A 22,065-nucleotide genomic window follows, 5' to 3' on the forward strand; every position below is an offset into this window, starting at 1 on the left:
TAATGTTTAAGGAACTAAAGGCTTCTCTTGTATTGATGAAAGTCAGTTTTTTATGAGACCACCATCAGGATACTGGACACAATGTGTGAGACAGAATTGCAAGGAGAAAGCTCTACTCGCCAAAAAGAACATTGTTCTCATTTACATTTTACAAAATATCATGTGGATGAGTCAGAATGCTATTAGAAAATGTTGTGGATGTGGATAGCTGAGACCAAAATATAACTTTTTGGCTTCAATGAAACGTGTTACGTGGTGAAAGGAAAATACTGCATTCCAATATCCTTATCCCATCTGCATTCCAGTATCCTTATCCCACCTGGAAAACATAATGGTGGCAGTATCATAGTTGAGCCTGCTTTGCTGCCTCAAAAGGCAAGTTGGCTTGCCATCATTGATAGAACTATGAATTCTGAACTGGACCAGTAAAATCTACAGGAAAATGTTAAGGTATATATAATACCTGGGTAATACAGCAAGACAACAATCAAAAACTCACAAGTCATATGCCCAAAGAATGTTAAAGGAAAAAAGTCAACGTTTGAAACGGCCCAAGTTCTGACTTTAAGCGTGATTTGAATTAATCTATTATTTTTGCTTCCTTTCTAGTAGAACAGAAATAAAGGAGAAGAATAATTGAAAACTAGAATGTATATTCCAGACTGAAATTTATATAAAGTGTAATACACATTCGAGTTTTTAAATTTTCTACTCATTTTTAAAAATGCTATTTTTAAAAATCTTATCTTTAAAAAAAATCTTTAAAAAATCTTTAAAAATCTTATGTTAAAAATTCTACATTAGTTGAACAGTTGATTTAATACCTTTAATGCCTTTCCCCATATCATAGATACTAAAAGTATTTTCTTGCTAGTCCAGTTACTGCCCTATAATTTCTCATTAAAGTTTCAAGGTTTTACATACTTCCATTCCAGTACAAATATCCTTGACTTATGATCACAATTGGGACCAGTATTTCTGTTGCTAAACAAGGCTGTTGTTAACTGCCCAATTTTACAATCTTTTTTGCCATGGTTAAGCAAATTACTGTTGTTTTAAGTGAATCATGTGGTTGTTAAGTGAATCTGGCTTCCCCCATTGACTTGGCTTATGGGAAGCCATCTGATAAGCTCACAAATGGAAATAATGTGACCTCAGGAGGACGCAACTGTTGGAAATACATGCCAATTACCAAGCACCCAAATTTTGATTACATGACCATGGGGATGCTGCAATAGTTGTAAGTGCGAGAACCAGTTGTAAGTCACTTTTTTCCTGTGGTTGTTGTAATTTCCAACAGTTGCTAAACAAATGGTTATAAGTCAAACACTACCTGTAGATATCTTTTTTAAAAAAGAAAGTTTCCCTGCTCTTATTTTAATTGAATAAATAACTCTAAACATAATACTGTCATTTGTCCTAGGTGTTCTTAAATTGTTAATATTTTATTAAATGGCATTACTGTTTTAGAATTTAATATTTGCTCTTTATGAAAGTATAAAATGGTTCTGGAGTATACTTTCACCTGGGCACTGAAAATTACAGTCATTCTTTGTGAACTGTCTTTGGCTTTTTAATGTTCCAGTGTTTACTTTTTCATTTCATTCTTTTTTTAGCACCCGGAGTAACTGCAATTATTGGAGGACGTCCAAAAATGTAAGTGTTTTTAAAGGGGAATTATATTAATTACTATTCTTTTCTGATCTTCTAATGTTTTGCATCCTAAGGTGCAGAGAAGAGCAACAAAGATGTTTAAGGGACTGGAGGCTAAAATATATAAAGAACGGTTGCTGGAATTGGGTATGTCTAGTTTAATGAAGAGAAGGACTAGGGATGACAGGATAGCAGTGTTCCAATATCTCAGGGTTTGCCACAAAGAAGATGGGGTCCAGCTATTCTACAAAACACTTGAGGGCAGAACAAGAAGCAAAGGATGGAAACTAATCAAGGAGAGAAGCAACCTAGAATTAAGAACAAATTTCCTGGCTGTTAGAACAATTAATCAGTGGAATAACTTGCCTCTAGAAGCTGTGAATGCTCCAATACTGGAAGTTTTTAAGAAAAGATTGGACAGCCATTTGTCTGAAATGGTATAGGATTTCCTGCCTGAGCAGGGGGTTGGACTAGAAGACCTGCAAGGTCCCTTCCAACTCTGTTATTCTGTTAAACTCCAGATTGCTGGCTGGAGTAGTTGAAGATGAATTCAGGGCACATATGATTTGCAATTCTTCCTGAGGAAGGGTACTGCAGTCACTGAGTTTTCAATATACAAAGCTTCATGAAAAGTAATGCTTCCAATATTACAAGTTCCTCAAAGAAGGCAGTTCTGATATGATAGAAATTCTGACATGTTCTTCAGCATCTTTTCTTTCACTTTACTTAGTGGGAAGTTGCTGTGAGAAAAGGTTGTTTTGCTATTGTTCATGAAATGGATGCCTGCAGTTTGTACTTGTCAGTGGGCTTTAAGCAATTTACTGAAGGAATTCTTCCTATAGACTACCAAATATAGGCTGTTTTTGTTATTTAGTGTGTTGATGTAAGTTAACTGTGCATTAAAGCTGATGGACCAAAAAGAGCTGATTTGTGTGAGCAAGACCAAATTGGACAACTTAGGTAGCAACATAAGAGTTTCAATTGAGAAGGGTTGATAACCTGATTAAGGGTTTCTTGAAAGATGAAAACTCTAAAAAATGAAAATTGCCAGAAAATATTGTCACATCAAAAGAATGAAACTGAGGAATATCTTCACAATACAAAACACATAACTTAGAAATGAAGTATACAAGTCTATGGACTATCAATCACAAAATTTCACCTACAGAATTTTTTTAAAAAATCTAGGCTTCAGCAAGAAAACTCATAGTTACTGTTGAGATACAGATGACGTTATTCATATAGCTTTCTTTGAACCTTCTAGTACCATAACAACTAAGAATGCTACATTTTATCTCTCAAAAATTGCTAAGCAGAGCTTGGAAACAGAAGATGGACATTTTGCTGTAATATGACAATCCTAGGTCTCACATCTCACAAGTCATCCAAGAAGGAATTGTGGAGTTTGATCTCACTATTTGACCAAATGAAGAAGTGGAAAGTACTGTAAGGACCTGATTGAAGTGAAAAAATCTGGAGTACTCTGAGGACAACTTTAATAACCTATGTAGGAAAGGGCAATGATTATGTGGAAAAATAAAAGGAAACAAAAAGCTATTTAAAGTTATTTTTCATTCAACCCTCTTGAAAACTGCAGTAGCACTATTGAGGTTGTATGTCTGTGGAAATTCTTAATCATCATGGTCATTCAGTTCTCTGAACTGAAGAAGCTTCTTGGATGAGAAGCAAAATATTTTCAGAGAAAAAGCCAAGAAAGTCCAGTTAACTTTTGAAAGAGCACCTTTGGGACAAGGATAATTTTCATACATTGTGGACTACCTGTAAGATATAATTACAATCAATTAAGGTACTGGCAATAAACAAAAAGGTTCCTGAAGTGATTTCATTTTAGTAATTTTCTGAAGGCCAACATTTTGGGGGGGGGCAACATCAATAATTTTGTTACATTGCCAATATTTAAATTGATACCTGAAGCACTATAACTGGACTTAAGGAGTTACAAGGACAATATGAAAACCAAATGAAAGGTATTTCTGTACACATATATTTTTAATTTGCACCTTTTTTTCCAGATCTCCTGTTCTGAAACCATATTTCTTCCTTTATCCAAAGAAGTATGTCAAGGTAGGAGCTGCTGTTTAGCACTAATCCTAAAAAGATGGCAAGTCTAAAATATAAAATTAAAAAAATAGAGTCAATCTTTGGGAAATAACAGCGAAGGAGGAAAACCTAAGTTGCCAAGCTTATCTGTTCCTCAGAACTTGCATGGTATTTCCTCCATTCCCATAGAGAGAAAGAGCAGAGACAATTGTGGAAAAAGGGAAGCAGCAACTGGAAATGATGATCAACCTAAAAATATCAATTTGACCAATAGGAGATACAGAATACTGGTTCAGTCATCAGTCTATCTTGCAACAATGTAAACTTTACATAATTTGTTATATTTTAATATGAAACTTCATAACATATGTATTCTTACTTCGAACTCCCCCACCCTATATTCGTTTGGGAGTGGTAGAGACTTCAGATTTCATTTTTGTTAGATTGTGAAATATTTATTTGTAGTATTACAGAATCCCAATTTACATATATATAAATTGGCTTTCTGTAATACAACAAAGGTATGGTGTGTAACCATGACATTGGAGGGGACCGCAGCCAAGTGGATGGTCACCCTCTACAACAATGACGATGCCCCAGAACTACGGAACTTCAGTCACTTCATGGGGCCTTGCAAAATGTTTTGAGGATCCCCTGGCTGACTGCAAAGCCAGAACCAGAATCAAGACTATAAATCAGGGCCACCAGTCCAGCGCTGCCTACGCTAAGAATTTTGCAACCTGGAATGCCAACTTACTGATTGGCCACAAGGTGTGCTAATAAAGTGTTTCCAGGATGGGCTTAATGATGATGTGTACAACACCTGCATCTCCAGGACCAACACACACACACACCATGCCTGCTACATTCTGGCTGAGGAGATTGAAATTGACCTGGATTGTTCAAGGAACTAGCCCAGCCATGTGTGGAGAAGATTCCTCCTGGAAAAAGAAGCCCCAAAGCCACCAACCTGCGAACAGAGCCCATACCAGCACTCTACTGGCTGTTTTAAGTGCAGAAAGGAGGGACACTGAGCTGCTGAATGCCAAGCCACATGCCCATCATAGAAAATGGCCCTGGGACCCACCGAGAAGTCAGCAAAGCCACATCAAAAAATCCGAGAGGTGGCCTTGAAGTCATTGAGTTTACCCCATCCCCAAGGATGATGAGAGAACTCTGACTGTCCCAATTGATGGGCTGATGGAGAGTGATACTGACTCCAATTATGACCCCTTGGTAAGTCACCCAGTGGTCCCAGTAACCATCCAGAGCCTTGGTCTACTCTGCCCTAGTCGAGAAGCTGGCTTAAGACTGAAATAGCTGGTTCCAGATGGATTTTTGCCAGATGGATTTTTGCCAGCTGGATGGCTCAGTAGCATGGGAGGGCCAGCAACATTCATCACCAAACCAATAGAAATGAGAATGGGGGGTGCACACAGAGACTTTAAGCTGTATAGTGGCACCTGGTATAGAAACCCCTCATGCTGGCTTTGATATATATTTATATATTTATATTTATTAAACTTATATACCGCCCTTCTCCCATAGGACCCAGGGCGGTTCACAAGGCAATTACAACAACATTACAATACAAAATTAATACCAATTAAAATAGATTAAATTTTCCTTAATTAAAATATAAAACCCCTATAACTCTGATTAAAAACCCAATTACAATAAGTTAAAAAATTAAAAAATCCTCAGTCCTGGCCGGAAAGCTCAAAGAGCCAGGTCTTCAGGTCCCGGCGGAACGAACGAAAATCAGGGGCAGTCCTAAGATCTACGAGTAACTGGTTCCAGAGGGCAGGCGTGCCCACAGAAAAGGCCCTCCCCCTGGGTGTTGCCCGCCGGCAATCCTTTGCCGGCGGCACCTTGAGAAGGCCCTCCCTGTGGGAGCACACAGGACGAAGGGAACTTGATGCCGGAAGCAGGTGTTCCCTCAGATATCCCGGACCCAAGCCATTTAGGGCTTTATAGGTCATCACCAGCACCTTGAATCTCACCTGGAGGGCAACCGGAAGCCAATGCAGCTCGCGGAGCAGAGGTGTTATATGGGAGTATCGGGAAGCGCCATCACAACTCGCGCGGCTGCATTCTGCACCAGTTGAAGCCTCCGAGTGCTCCTCAAGGGCAGCCCCATGTAGAGAGAGCATTGCAGTAGTCTAACCGGGAGGTCACGAGCGCATGAGTGACTGTGCGTAAGGCATCTTGGTCCAGATAGGGCCGCAACTGGCGCACCAGGCGAACCTGGGCAACCCCCCCCTGGTCACGGCTCCTATATGATCTTCAAGGCTGAGCCGCGAATCCAGGAGGACACCCAAGTTGCGAGCCCTATCGACGGGGGTAACACCTCACCCCCATCATTAAAGATGGAATAGAATGGTTCACTCGAGATGCCTGTACGCACAGCCACTCAGTCTTGGCAGGGTTGAGTCTGAGCCTGTTTCTCCCCATCCAAACACGAACCGCCTCCAGGCAACGGGACATCACATCGAGGGCATCACTGAGTTGGTTTGGGGTGGAAAGAAAAAGTTGGGTATCATCAGCGTACTGATGATACCCCACCCCAAAACCACGAATGATCTCACCCAGCGGCTTCATATAGATATTGAACAGGAGGGGAGAAAGGACCGACCCCTGAGGAACTCCACAAACGAAAGACCTCGGGTCGGACCTCTGCCCTCCCATCAACACCGACTGCGAATGGCCCAAGAGGTAGGAGGAGAACCACTGCAAAACAGTGCCCCCCACTCCCAACCCCCTGAGACGTCGCAGCAGGATACCATGGTCGATGGTATCAAAAGCCGCTGAGAGATCTAATAGTACTAGGACAGAGGAACAACCCCTGTCCTGAGCCCGCCAGAGATCATTCATCAGCGCGACCAATGCCGTCTCCGTGCTGTACCCGGGCCTGAAACCCGATTGGTACGGGTCAAGATAATCAGTTTCCTCCAGGAACAGAGGAAGCTGATGCGCCATCACACTCTCAACAACCTTCGCTAAAAAGCGAAGATTGGAGACTGGACGATAGTTATTCAAAATAGCTGGATCCAGGACAGGCTTCTTGAGAAGGGGTCTCACCACTGCTTCCTTCAAGGCGGCGGAAAAGACACCCTCGCTCAAAGAAGCAGATATCACTGCCTGGAACCAGCCTCGTGTCTTCTCTCGAACTGAATAAACCAGCCAGGAAGGGCACGGGTCCAATAAACAGGTGGTAGAGCTCAGCCTCCCCATAATCCTGTCCACCTCCTCGGGAGTCACAGGATCAAACTCAGTCCAGATAATACTCTCAAGACCGCTCGATTCCTCCCCGTCAGACTCTGCCCAGTCAGAGTCCAAACCGGTCCGAATCTGAGTGATTTTGTCCGCCAGATGCTGGCCGAACTCCTTGGCCCACCCCTGCAAGGGCTCCTCCCTCACCTCCTGAGAAAGGAGGGAACGAGTTACCCTAAACAGGGCGGCCGGGCAATTATCTGCGGACGCGATGAGGGCAGCGAAGTAATTAGACTTCGCCGTCCTCATTGCCGCAAGATAAGACCTAGTGAAAGATCTTATTCGCAATCGGTCAGATTCAGACCGGCTGGATCTCCAACAGCTCTCCAGACTCCGTCTCCGACGTTTCATCTCCCTTAGCTCCACAGAAAACCATGGAGCCCATCGGGATCTGCACCGGATCAGGGGTCGCAAGGGTACAACCCGGTCAAGTGCCTCGGTGGCAGCCCTCTCCCAAAGCCTCCACCAAGGCATCAGCCGGGCTGTGGGTGAGGGAGATAGGTATAGACCCAAGTGCCGTCTGGAATCGTTCTGGAACCATTAGGCGCCTGGGGCGGAACCACCTGGTCGGCTCCGCAGCCCAGTGGCGAGGGGTAGCGTATCGGAAGACCAGCCGTAGGAGGTGATGATCGGACCATGACAGGGGGACACTATTTGGCATACCCCCTCCCAGATCATCAAACCACTGTCCAGATAGGAAAACCTATCCCGGATGTTGATACGGCCCTCCGTGCAACCACCTGCTACCATTCCCAATCGTCATGGGGATTTGAAACCCCACCCCACAACCGGAGGAACCAGAAATCCCTAACCCCAAGCTCGTCTCGCTGGGAACCATCTCCGGCCTGGACTGACAGCCGGTTGATAAAATACCCTTATCCCTCCCACCCCTATAATTCACCCCCCTCCCTAACCCCCTAAAACAACCAGCTAAAAAACATAGTAGGGGCTTTTTAATCTGCTTCAACCAGCAGCCCCTATCTATGCCCAACCACCTCTCAGGGTCCCAGCAATTGGGCCCGTCCTCAAGGGAGATAGAGCACAAGGCGGCAGGTCGTGCCCAGGCGGCAGGAACTCTCCTGAGGGCATATAAGTCCGCAAAAGAGTAGTATAAGCAGGCCATATGCCAGAATGTCCACATTGGGCTATTTGTAGGCAGCTAGATGGTTAAAATAAAGATGTTAAGGAACATTGTTGATATTAACAAGTCAAGGCGGCAAAACAAAAACCGTTAAGCCAAACCCATCCAAGCCAAGCCAAGTCAAGCCAAGCCAGCTCTACTCTCACCCGAGCTGTGTTTATGCAGCTGATAAACAAAGTTCTGCATGAGCATCTGTTCAAAGAGGTTTTGGTCTGTCTGCATGATATTTTGATTTATACTCAAACTATGGCAGAGCACCTAATGTTGGTCAGGGCAGTGCTCAAAAAATTCCGAGCAGCCCAACTTTATGGCAAACTCTCCAAATGTGAATTTCAGTAGAACAAAATTGACTAAGGTACCACATTTCCCATGGAGGAATAGAAATGGACTTTGAAAAGATGCGGGCAGTGCTGGAGTGGGCTCCTCCTGGACCTGGAAGCAACTATTTATTTATTTATTTATTTATTTATTTATTTTTTATTACATTTATATCCCGCCCTTCTCCGAAGACTCAGGGCGGCTTACAAGCTTAGCAGTAAAGCTTCCTGGGGTTTCGGAACTTTTACTACCAATTCATCCCATTGTTCACTCAGATTGCCCTCCTTATCACCAATCTATTAAAGATGAAGGGGGAGGAAAAGCCCTAGTCTAATCAACTGCTGAAATGGACCATGGAATGCAAGCAGCATTCAAAAAACTCAAATGCCTGTTCATGGCAGAGCCAGTGCTGAAACATCCAGACCCCTTTGTAATTCAAGCAGATGCTAGTTTGTCACAGTGGGGGCAGTGCTCTTGCAGAAAAATGAGCAGGGGGTCCTGCAGCCATGTGCCTATAGTTCCAAAAAACCTAGTGAAACCGAGCATAGGTGGGCAGTTTGGGAGAATGAAGCATATCTGGTTTGGGAGAAGGAAGCATATGCAATGTGCTGGGCGCTCCTAACCTGGAGGCATTTCTTAGAAGGGGGGAGACCCCCCTTGGAAGTGTGGAGTGACCATTAAAATTTAGAAGCCCTGAAAATCCCCCTGAGATTATCACTTAAACAAGCTCGCTGGGTTCAATACTTTAACCAATTCACTTTCATGCTGCAATATCTCCTAGGGGGGAAGAACGTCTTAGCATATGCTTTATCCAAGCTGCCACAATATAATAGCTCAAAACCAGAAGGAATTAGGCTGGTTATCCCATCAAGGCAGTTGGCAGCTCCAGTAACCACCAGAGCACAGCTAAACTGAAAAGCCAAGTAGCTGAAGATCTAAGGAGCACCCTGAAGGCAGCACTAGAGGATGAAAAGAGGTTCCAAACCCATAAGGGGCGATGAACAGTACAAAATGGTTAAGATTAGGTGGGAACCAAATTGTACCTCCCAGAAAGCCAACGACTGATGGTTTTACAAAAAAGCCATGATTCAAAGGTAGCAGGACACTGCAGCTTCATTAAAACTTGCACTTAGTTAATCGCCAGTTTTGGTGGCCATCGCTAAAGATAGCTGCCCTATCTGTGCCTCTACCAAGAAATGACAAGAGAAAATGCCAGAAGTCCTCCAGCAGGTAGCTGAACTTAAGGCACTTTGGCCAAATTATTTGTGTAGCACACTTACAGGCTACATGGAGCCCCAGAGAGTATTGTCACTTCAAGTTTTTGGCAAGAGTTTTTAAAACGTCTGGGGACCACTCAAGGGCTTAGCTGCTTGCATCATCCGGAAACTAGTGGTGCCTGTGAATGTGTGAATGGGGTCCTGGAGCAATGTCTCAAATGTTACATTAATTATCAATAAGACAATTGGATGGACCTTCTTCCTTTCGCTGAGGTTGCTTACAATTACTCAATGCACAGTAGCACTGGTTTCACCCCTTTCAAAGTGGGCACAAGACAGGACTTAGTTTCTATCCCTGAATTGCTTTAAAAGAGTGGGTCACCCAACTACAAAATAGTTGGCCAGTAGTAAGGAAAACTTTAGAGGAGGCGAGACAAGTGTCTAAAAAACAAACTGACAAAAGCTGCGTGAAACTGAAGGACTTTAAAGTTGGAGACAAGATCTATTTATCCACCAAGTGCAATTCACTTGCAATCTAGACAACCCTCCAAAAAACTGGGCCCAAAGTACATTGGCTCTTTTCCCATAAAAAGAGCTATCAACCCAGTGACTGTTAAACTCAAATTACCTAAAACTGTTAGGCACATGCATCCAGTATCTCATAGCAGCCTTTTAAAACCAAAAATCTTGTCTTCCCTATATCCAGAATTGCAACCACCTCCCGATCCCATCATGATCGAGGAAGTACAGTACTTTGAGGGTAAAGACATATTGGATTCTTGCACACACCAAGGGAAATCTCAGTATTTAGTACTGTGGAAAGACTTCCCTCCCTCAGAGACTAAGTGGGTTGATTCTAAACATTTTAAAGCATCCAGACTGTTCAAAAGGTTCCACAAACAATATCCGGATAAGGCTCAATGACCGTTCAACTAATTGTGCCTTTTATGCATGTCTCTCCCTCTCCTCTTGTCTTCTTTACTAACTAACATCTCTGTCAAGAACGGCAGTATGTCAGGTCTGCCATCTTCAGCCTGTGCCTCACAGGCATCCTTCCATAAAAGGCTTTGGGAGAGAGGGAGGCATGTATAGTGGACAAATGGAGTTGAGCATCTTTCTTTCCTAAAGGACTTACCTGGGACAGGACTGACACATGTTCATTGGGTAACTGTACAGGTTTACAGATGACTTCTACTATAATAATTTTTATATTTATGGCCTTAGAATAAGGTATATCTTCTTGTTTAAATCAAAATCAATAGAATGGAATGGAATGGAATGGAATGGAATGGAATGGAATGGAATGGAATGGAATAGAATAGAATAGAATAGAATAGAATAGAATAGAATAGAATAGAATAGAATAGAATAGAATAGAATAGAATAGAATAGAATAGAATAGAATAGAATAGAATAGAATAGAATAGAATAGAATAGAATAGAATAGAATAGAATCGGGAAGGGACCTTGGAGGTCTTTTAGTCCAGCCCCCTGCTCAAGCAGGAGAACCTATATCATTTCAGACAAGTGAATGTCTATACTTTTTCAGATCAATATATTTATGAATGGACAACATGTTGAAACATTTCAGGAAGATATTTCATTCACTTCAGATCTAACTGCTTCACGTGATGAGCCTCAATCTCAAGAAGATTTCAAAGGTATTATTGTTTGTTTATTTATGAATTTATTATAGCTTTTATTATCTATATTCTTGAACAATCAAGGCATCATACATGGGGAGTCCACTCATTTTATTCCTATAATTGTATGAAATAGTTATCCAGCTACCTTTTCGTTAAGTGAGAATTTGCATATGGGTCTATTGGGCCCAGTTCTAATACCACCACACTATATTGTTCTTGGAAGTACTGCTGTTTAACACTGAAATTACTACATAACTAAAATGTTTGTGTGTAGGCCTTGCTTTATACAGAATATGTTGCAGTTCACCTTTTTCCATTTACATACTCATGTTTGATGTAAGGAAAAGTAAGTGAATTACAGGTGTTGCTGAAATCTTAGAGTTTCTTATTTGTCAGTAAGAAATCTATTTTTTATCCACAATTCCCTAACGCAGTCAGGTTTTTAAGAAAGTCTATTTCAAAGCCATTAATTCACAATAATCAAATGTTCTCTAACATAACAACATGGTAAATATTCAAGGTATACAATAAATTGAGAGTCCCAAAGATGCTTTTTTCACAAGGCAATTGGACTTTTTTGTTTTTCTTTGAAGGCGTATCGCTTCTCACACAAGAAGCTTCATCAGCTCTCTGAAGCTTCTTGGATGAGAAATGAAACATCTTCAAAGAAAAACAAGAAAGTCCAGTTGCTTTGTGAAAAAAGCATCTTTGGGACAACTATGACCTGGATAACTGAGAATTGCCATCGACAATAAATTGAGAGCTAGTTTGGTCTAATGGTTGAGATACCAGGCTAGTTTTTCCTTAGGCATGAAAACTGAGTGATTTTGGCCAGTCATTCCCACCGCGTGAGATTGTTGTTTTGGGGAAAATAGGAGGAGGAAGGAGTATTTGCTATGTTTCCCTAGGTAACAGGTATGAGTTATTATTTTTTTAAAAAAATCATAAAGAATGGATTTTAAAAAATGAATTATGCCAACTATTAGTGTAGTTCCTACCAGTCTTACTCTCTTAAATATCTAGGGATACTTATCTGTTCAGTTGAAATAAGTATGTCAAGTTCATTTAGATGGAAGAAATAAGTGTGATGAAAAACAGTATGGCATACAGGTAGTCCTTGGCATATGACTGTAATGGAGACTGCCCATTACAGTAGTTAGTCATGACAGTTGTAAAACAGATTGGTCATATGATTAACCCAATTTTATGATGTTTTTTGCAGAGGTCATTAAGCAAAAACCACTATAAGCTCCTGCCTCAGCTGATTCCTTCAAGAAAGCAAAACTCTTGAAACTGGCAGCATTTCAAAAGGAAATTTTATTGAGATATAGGAAAAGCAGGCAGGATCTGAAGTTCCCACACAAAAACGTTAGGTTAAACCCCATTGTTCAAAACCCCTCCCAACTGCCCAGCCCATAGGGAACCAGTCCAGAGGTGTGAAAGTATTCTGAGAACTCCGGATGGAGGATGTGATAAGATGTTCCCAGGTGTCGCATCCTTGGTGAGGCAAATCAGACAGCCCAGGTTCTTCCCTCCCCCTCCCATTCCCCAGGAAGGCACATCAAAGCAAAGAGAAACAAAGTAAACAAAGCTAAGCTAAGCACATCATAAGAGAGCTCCAAAGATCCACGTATGTGTAGAGAGGAGAGGAGAGGAAGGCAATAAGCCGGATCTCAGGGAAAAGAAGACGTAGATGCTAGCCAGCCCTTCCCTGGCTGGGAAATAAATAGTAGGGGTTTGGGAGTGGCCTATTGTCGTAGACAACCGTTCATTTTCCAGGGTACATCACTTAAGTTAGATTCCTTTACCAGAATCAGGTTTGTCGGGACTACTTGCTCTGTATTTGAGGTGCCAACTGAGTCTCCCTGCTGCGAACTAATAAGTAGTGAATTTGCCTAAGCCAGTGTGAACAGGGACTGTTTCTGCTTGGCTTAATCCTTGAAAGACTTTCTATCTGGAGGTCTCAAGTGAACAGAGATTGTTCTTTTCAGAAGGGGAAAAGACTTTCCTTTGTGACTACTACTTTTTGGTTTCATCTACCCAACATGAACAAAGAATGTTCCTGCCCTGTTTTAATAAAAGGGGTTTGTTTTATTCACAAGTTTTATTCTCATTACTTGCAAAGGTTGGGTCAGAACAGTTTGTCTGCGACCCTCTACTAATATGAAACAGCTACCTGTAGAGAATGCCTAGCTCAGGGCTTTTCAACCGGTGGTACGCATACCACTTGTGGTATTTTGCCACATGGCAGGTGGTACATGATTGCTAGCCAAGTGTAGCAGGGGAGGGAAATGAGCCTAAGTGAGCCAAGCCTGAGGGAGAGGGAGAAACAGCTGCAGCTGCAGGACTGTCTGGGCTTGGCAGAAGCCCTAGGAGCCGGCAGGGCTACAGCTGATTGGGTGTGGACTACACCTGACAAGTCTGCACAGGCCAGGTTCTGAGTCCCCCAGGGGTTTCTTTGCCATCTGAACTGGCAGAATTCGCAGATGTCTTCAGTGAGAAAGAGGCAGATCAATTGCCCCCACACAGGGCATATGACTGTCCCACAGACTTGGTCTCTGACATGCCTCTCCCAGTAGGGCATTTGTACTCCATGTCTGACCCCAGGTTGGCTGCATTGCAGGACAAAAATCTGGTTTGGACCTCGTCTTCATCATTGGCCATGCCAGTACTGTTCATGAAAAAGAAGTGAGGGGAATTGAGGCTCTGTTGCAACTATCGCAAACTGAATGCCATTACCGTGCACAATAGATAACCTCTGCCCCTCATTTCTGAACTTCTGGAATGGCTCTGGGAGGCCAAAGTCTTCACCAAACTGGACTTGAGGGGAGCCTACAATCTAGTCAGGATCCAGCTTGGTGACGAATGGAAGACAGTGTTCAGTATCTGGTATGACCACCTTGAGTATACCATCCTGCTGTTTTGGCTGACCAATTCCCCCACTGTCTTCCATTATTTCATGAATGATATATTTTGGTACCTGTTGGTTCATTTTGTCATGATCTATCTGGATGACATTCTGATACTCCCCTTCGTGGGAGAGTCATCAACACCTATGCCTGGTCTTGCAATGGCTCTGGTAGTATTGATTGTATGCCAAACTAGAGAAATGCCAATTTTGTCAATCGACCATTGACTTCCTGGGACATCGCATTTCTCCTGTGGGCATTGCTATGAAGCTGAGCAAGGTTGAGTCCCTGCATAGTTGGCAACCCCCACGTCAAGTCAAAGATGTCTAGTGACTCCTTGGGTTCACCAACTACTATAGGATTTTCATCCCTGGCTTTGCTTCCCTGACCACACCCCTCACTCAGCCCCTTCAGAAGAAGATCCCGTTTCAATGGAGTACCCCGGAGCAACAAGTTTTCCAGGCCTTGAAGCAAGCCTTTATGCAGGAACCCATCCTGAAACACCCTGACCCACACTGTCCGTTTCTCATGGAAGCGGATGCGTCCAATATTGCCGTCGGAGTAGTGTTACTCCAGGCTCACACACCCAGCAGTACCCTCTTTCCTTGCAAATATTACTCTCTGAAACTAAATCCAGCCGAATGCAATTACACCATCTGGAAGAAGGAGTTACTGGCTATTAAGATGGTATTTGAGACCTGGAGACATCATTTGGAAGAGGTCCGGCATCAGATTTAAGTCTGGATGGACCATAAAAATCTAGAATTCCTGCAGACCACCCGGAAATTGAACCAACAGCAGATTCAGTGGTTTCTATTCTTTGCCAGGTTCAATTTCTGAGTCACATACATCCCAAGCAGTCACAACCAAAGAGCGAACGCTCTCTCAAGAAAACTGGAATGCTCCCACACGGAAGACAAGCTCTTGCCCAGGAAAGTTCTACCCATAGAGTTTTTCACCGCAGTTCAAGTACCAGTGGATTTACGGGCTCAGATCTGGGAGGCACAATGGCAAGTTGTGTGGATGGATCAATGATAGGAGAAGTTGGGGCCAGATTCCCCATAGACCTTCACTCCTGAGGTAACGCGACTGGCTGTATGTTCTTGTGGGACCACTCCAGGGACTTATCCTCTCACAATGCCATGACAATACTGTGGTGGGGCATTTTGGCCTCTTCAAGACTCTGAACCTGGTCTATTGTACTTTCTGGTGGCCCCAATTGCGACACGATGTCCAGGCCTATATCATGTCTTGTGTATGGTTCTGGCAGGCCAGTCGGCAATGGGAGCCCCACCGGATCTGCTCCAGCCATTCCTGATGCCCAATAGACCCTGGGGAGCAGTTTCCATGGACTTCTTGATGGACTTGCCCCCATCTTCTGGGTTCACAACAGTGTTTGTTGTAGTGGACATGCTGACAAAGATGGTGCATTTCATCCCTTGTAATGGTTTGCCGACAGCCCGTGCCACAACTCACATGCTTATTCAGCATATCTTCCAGCTGCATGGCCTACCTGATAGGGTCATTTTGGATAGGAGGTTCAATTTACAGCCCAGTTCTGGAAAGTGATGCTGAAGGCCTTAGACGTGCAAATATGTCTGTTGTCAGCATGCAGTGAGGACTTCCTGTTTCCCTGCTGGCAGTTGATCTCCTTTCTTTGTTGGGGTTTTCATCTGGCACTCAGCTGCCCGTGAGCCTCTTTGCTGCACTTGAAGCAGGCAGTTGAGCTTGGCAGCACTGTCTGGGATTTGGCTATCTCCCCTCTCTTCTCGTGTGGAGATCGCCTCCACACTCTGAATGATAGGTACTGGTTCCGAGCTTGGTTGATCTCTGCCTCTTCAGCCAGGATGCACCAGTCATGGAGGTAAGCTGGTGTTCTTCTGGTGATGCAGGCATGGTACAGGTCATTCAGCCCATCTTTGAAGTTGCTCACCAGGATGTTTTCCAGCCAGTTGAGGCAGCAGGCTGGGTTCTAGAACTCCTTGGAGTATTCTGCAACTGGGTGGTGACCTTGTCTCATCATTTTGATGCGGGCTCTGGCTTTCTGGTCAGCCAGGGGGTCCTCAAACTTCTGCTTCAGTGCCATCATAAAACAATTGAAATTCCGGAGTTGCAGAACATTGGAATTGTGGAGGGTCACCATCCAGCGGGCAGCAGCTCCCTCCACGGCTAGGGTGAATACTTTCACTCTAGCCCCCTCAGTGGGAATGTGTTGCTCATATTCTTGCATATAGGTGAGGACATGGACAAGGAAAAATCCCAGCTGCTGAGGGTCTCCATTGAATTTGACACCTAAGGGAGGTGCCTTTCATTCCTGCTGAGGGGCTGCCTACTTATGGGTCCTTCAAGCATTTGCACCTCCTGGGTCCCTCCAGGGATGGGTGGCTAGTGTGGTAATCACCCTCTCAGCCAATCTGATGGCAACCCGGCCATCTCTGGAAGGGGGGAAATCTCCTCCTCGCACTTCCCGCTCTCTCTTTCCAGGTAGGCTACGGCCCCTCGTGTTTTCAGGCTTTGGAATGCTTCCATCATGAAGTGCATGGCTTGCTTCATAAGGCGATCAGTGTGGTCCATTTGTTCATTTGATTTGCCATCATTGTACAGCACTTCCATTTCACACCTCCAGCCACGTTGTCAGATACCGTGGGTGAGGGTGACTCCCTTGGCTCTTCCTTCCCAATCCTTCTTCCCCACACCAATGGACAATCTCAGCTTCTCAAGATCCTTCAGGGCAGCAATGTCCACCATCCATTCACCAGAGATTGTGACGGGGAGAGTTTTTGTAGAGGTTTCTCCCCAACACTCAGCCTCTCCATGCTCACTGCCTGGATAAGACATTGTTTGCTCAGTCCCTATGGTAGGGCTGGTGCCTCTCTGGGTTGACCACTTTGCAGATCCTGTCTAATGTAAGGCCCTGCCTCAGCTGATTCCCTCAAGAAAGCAGAACTCTTGAAACTAGCAGCATTTAAAAAGGAATTTATATTGAGAGATAGTGAAAGCAGGAAAAGTAGGCAGGATCTGAAGTTCCCGTGCAAAAACCTTAAGTTAAACCCCATTGTTCAAACCCCTCCCAACTGCCTAGTCCATAGGGAACCAATCCAGAGGTGCAAAGGTGTTGTGAGAACACCAGACAGAGTATGCAATAAGGTGTTCCCAGGTGTCGCATCCTTGGTGAGGCAAAGCAGACAGCCCCAGGTTCTTCCCCTCCCCCTCCCATTTTCCCCAGGAAGATACATTAAAGCAAAGAGAAACAAAGTAAACAAAGCAAAGCTAAACACATCACAAGAGAGCTCCAGAGTTTCTCCCTCTCATCCGAATGGCAGCGCCCCTACAGGGATCTATAGGAACCTGACAAGCGCAGTCATAAAGTGAATGCCACAGAATGGTTTGCTGTGAATACATGAGTTTTGCTGAAAACCAGAACTGCTGGCTTTCAGTAAAGCAATCATTGTCACTGCGTGTTTTTTAGTTTTGCCAGCTTCGGCTCATTCCTAAGTGTACATCTCTTTTCTGCTCTGCACCTTATCTTATCTTGTAACCATAGTGACTCTAACTATGTCCAGCCAATGTTTTGGTTTTAAACTGTTTTGTGCGCAGGCCTAGAAAAAGGTCTTACAGTTTCTGTTTTACTTTCTTCCTCTTCTGCCTGATGGAAGAATGTGGTCAGTTTAGGTCTTTTGTTTTCTCATTAAAAGTTTTACTACAGAATATGCCTTGGATTTCTTTTCTTTGATATTGACCATGCAAATGAACCACGGTCCATCCACCTCTGGTCGGACTGTTAATTGTTCCGCGACATTTGGTCCCCGAGGATGGTTTATTTTTATTTTCAAGATTTATTGATAGGCAATTAACCAGGCAGTTTAGTCCAGCACTGAGGAGGCTGTGATTCATTGCTGAAAATATGCCAAGTAAAAGGAGAAATAAGAAGGCCGGTTATTTCTCTACTGAGGAGGAGGCAGCCGTTCCACAGAGAGATCTTCTTTCAAGTTTACAGACTCCGTTGGCATCGGCTACACGTCTTGGAGAAGCAGCCTCTGAGCCAAGGTCAGTTTCACCATTTTCTGTTTCTACAGACTCTCAAGCTGATGCCCCAGTTGTAACTTCTGCTCATGGGGATCGGGCTGATTATGAGAGATTTGGTGCTAGACTAGGAAAGGAGGTGAGCTATTATTCTCCAAGCACTGAGCAAACTGTGCAGGAGAAAACTTTGCAAAGTTATTATGAACAAATTGAAGTTTTAGAGAAGGATCTGCTAAATGCAAAATTGTGTGCAGCATGGTATGAAAAGCATGGGAGAGCCTCTGCTGGCATTCAGTTTTCAGAATCCGCCATTTTGCCTCCCTCTTCACAAGCAAAGCCACACCCACAAGGGATCGCCATTTTGCCTTCTTCCTCAAAGACAGAGGCACGCCCACAGTGGAATCTTGTGTCAGATGAATGGGAGCCTGACTGTCTTCTGTGTCCAAGAATGCAGAATGCATTTTCACAGATGTCCTTTCAGAAGGCATCACTTCAAGCTGCCACACCTCCTCATTCATTGGGAGCTTCAGCTAGAATGCCTATTAATACTGCTACTATTAAAGTTCCTGTCTCAGATGGAGCACAGCAGCCTTTACCCCAAGTGCAGCCTCCACTGGTTTCTCAAATACAAAGGCCAGTGCTGACTGCAGGCCAACTTAATGTAGCAGCTCAAGCACCAGCACCTTCTGCTAGCCAGGGTGGCATTGCAGCTCAAGTACAGCCACCCCCAGCACCAGTACCTGTAGCAGCTTCAATGCAACTGCCGCAGGCCCTGGCACAGGCGCCACAGGTGCCCTCTGCTGGTTATGTCCGGATGGCACAGCCTGCACAACCAGCGCCTCCTGCAGGCCAAGTCCCAATTGCACAACCTGCACAGCCAGTACCCCAATTGCATGTTCCTCAACAGGCACCCTCTATTGTACCACTGGCTGGTGATTCAAAACTGAAGCGGTCAGGACAGAATTACAGGGCATGGGTCAGTGAAGTTGGACTTTTGCTTCGTAGAGAAGGTACCCATGTGATGGTGTTTAATCCTCCTGCCCAGCCATGGCCTCCTGACATATGGGACCTGAATAATAGAGCATGCACAACGTTATTGATGTCCATGGGCACTGAATTGCAGCTCACATTTTCACAAGATGCAACTGCCCAACAAATTTGGGCTCAATTAGAGGCATGTTACCGGCCTACGTCCATTGAGTCTACATGTTTACTTTTGTCTGAGTTCCATGGTTCTAGATTAAAACCTGGTGAGCATATTGGAGAACACTTAACTAAAATGAAAGGAATAAGAAAAGAACTGGGTGAAAGAGGCTATCCTATAGATGACTTTCAAATGATCAGCATTATCATTAACTCTTTGAATTATGAATGGAAAGATGCTATTTCTAAGATTAATCAAGTGCCTATTGCTCAACGCACAGTGGATCATGTATGCAGAATTTTAACCGAAGAAGAGGCACTTATGCAAGCCGCGCCACATTTAAGGGAACCACCTGCATAAAAAGCTTCAGCGAGGCGTTCCTTCCATGGAAGAGCCTACGTTCCAACGATGCCAAGATGCTACATCTGCAGTCGTGTGGGACATGCCACCCGGGATTGTCCCCAACGGTTTCCAGCGCCCGCCATGTACCAGCCCAGAGGAACAGATTCCAGAGGAGGCAGAGGTAGAGGCAGACGACAAGGTCATGGTCGTGGTCCCAGGCGTGATCCTCAAGCTCCACTTGCCACATTGGTTGTAACCAACGATCCACAGCCTCAATCAGAGTATGACAGACGCCTACTTTGGACTTTGGACAGCGGAGCAGCATTACATGTTACCTACAGAAAAGAGCTTTACACAGAGATGCACGAGCCTGAACCTGAACTTCGTGAACTGTATTCTTTTTCAAATCATCCTGTTCAGGTCATGGGAAAAGGAACTGTTTATATTGAAGAGCTCGGTGCATTCATTCCCGATGTGTACTACGTACCATCAGCTAATAATAATTTGCTTAGTCAGAGTCACTTGTCTAGGGTGTCAAATTTCCAGGTACACCATCTCGAAAAAGCAAGTTATGTAGTTAAAGATGGAGATATTGTTGCTGAAACCATGTTGATTGGTGGTGTTTATTACTTAAAACCAAAGTCTAAGCCGCAAGAGCAGGCAAGTATACCAGTTCCAAAAAGGGAGAGCACAGGCCCAGTGAGAGATGTCCCAGAGAGAGATCCTGTTGCTACTCCAAAGGCTCCTAAAGTCAATAAAAGGACAAATAAGACACAGGTTGCTCACAGCAAGCCTGAGGTTCCTAATAAAAATGCTAATGTTGAGAATTCACTAACAGGTAAACCTTTGCATTCCAGGTGTATCCATAAGTGGCATAGAAGATTGGGTCATGCCAGTTTCCGTGTTCTGAAGAAGATGCCAGAGTTCGCAAGAGTTTTGGATCTTAAGGGGTGTAAGGTGTTCTTGGACTGTGCTGTCTGCAAGAAAGCCAAATCCAAGGCAGCAGCAATTCCAAAATGCGCTACACGCCAGTCAACACGCATTTTTGATTTGGTACACACTGACATAGTGGGTCCTTTTGCACCAACAATTGGTGGTAAAAGATATTTCTTGACAATTGTTGATAATTACTCTAGATATGGTTATGTATTTCCTATGAGAGAAAAATCTGAGACCTTTCAGATCTTTAAAGACTTTGCCAATCTTGTCTATACCCAATTCGAAGTCAGCATCGCCAGAATTCAGAGTGATCGTGGTGCTGAATTCATGTCTCAGCGTTTCCAGGACTGGATGCGTAAGAATGGGATACTACACCAGACCTCAGCTCCTTACACTCCAGCTCAGAATGGAGTGGCAGAACGCAGAAATGGAGTTCTGCAAACCATGATGCGTTGTCTTCTTGAAGATGCTAACCTCAGTCTTCCATACTGGGGTGAAGCTATCAAATATGCTAACCATATCATTAACCGCACTTGGAGTAGTGTGATAAATCAGACCCCTTATTTCATGTTATATGGGCACAAGCCTGACCTCTCACATCTCCATATTTTTGGTTCCTATGCTATGGTCAATATTCCTTTAGCCCAAAGAAAGAAAGGGGGTCCTGCAGCAAAAAGGATGAGATTTATGGGCATTGATGATAATTCAAAATGGAGCAAATACATAGACTCTCATCATGTCGTAGTGATTTCACAATCCGCTACTTTTGAGGAAGATGCTGACTGGTCCAGGATTCATTCTAACGATCCTGGAGTTTATTTTCCTAGAGATGATGCTGCTGATGCCACGCAGCCTGATGGTCGAGATGCACAGGCGAATGTTCCTTCCATGAGTTCTTCTCAACCCACTGTTCCGTCTTTGCAAGCCGCCGATGCTGCTGGCGATGAAGACGAGGACGAAACGGAAGAAGAATGGACGGTTGTCCCGAGACGTTCCAAGAGGACCACAAAGGAAATTCCACCAAAGCGGTATTCGTGGCAAGTAACGAAAGCCCCTTTACCTTTGATCTGTAATGTTACACTTCCTCCTGAGACGTTCACACAAATCAAACATCTTCCTGAAGCAGAGCAAGATAAATGGTTTGAGGCAATGCAGGCTGAAATGGGCAGTCTAAAGAAACTTCAGGTGTTTACGCCTGCAAGCCCTCCAGCAAACAAGAAAGTTATTGGCACTCGTTGGGTCTACAGAATTAAAAAGAAGCCGAATGGTGAATCGTTGTACAAGGCCAGACTTGTAGCCCAGGGTTTCGCTCAACGTTATCCTGAGGACTATACAAATACTTATTCACCCACAGTACGGACGGAGAGTGTGAAAATCGCCTTAGCCACTGCAACTATCC

The 22,065-nt window shown here is 44.0% G+C and overlaps 1 protein-coding gene across 2 annotated transcripts in view; it reads left to right on the forward strand.

Annotated features, from left to right (window-relative positions):
• Positions 1-22,065, forward strand: part of LOC308670913 (uncharacterized protein) — a 110,544-nt gene that overhangs the window by 69,342 nt on the left and 19,137 nt on the right. For both annotated transcript variants that reach the window (XM_081332731.1, XM_081332732.1), the window contains 3 exons: positions 1,617-1,656; positions 3,687-3,738; positions 11,213-11,324. In XM_081332731.1, coding sequence (XP_081188857.1) covers positions 1,617-1,656; positions 3,687-3,738; positions 11,213-11,324 — 204 coding nt within the window. The remainder of the gene's footprint in view (positions 1-1,616; positions 1,657-3,686; positions 3,739-11,212; positions 11,325-22,065) is intronic.

This window comes from Vipera berus (assembly GCF_964194415.1).
Source record: "Vipera berus genome assembly, chromosome: 7".
In the NCBI taxonomy this organism is placed as follows: Eukaryota; Metazoa; Chordata; class Lepidosauria; order Squamata; family Viperidae; genus Vipera; species Vipera berus.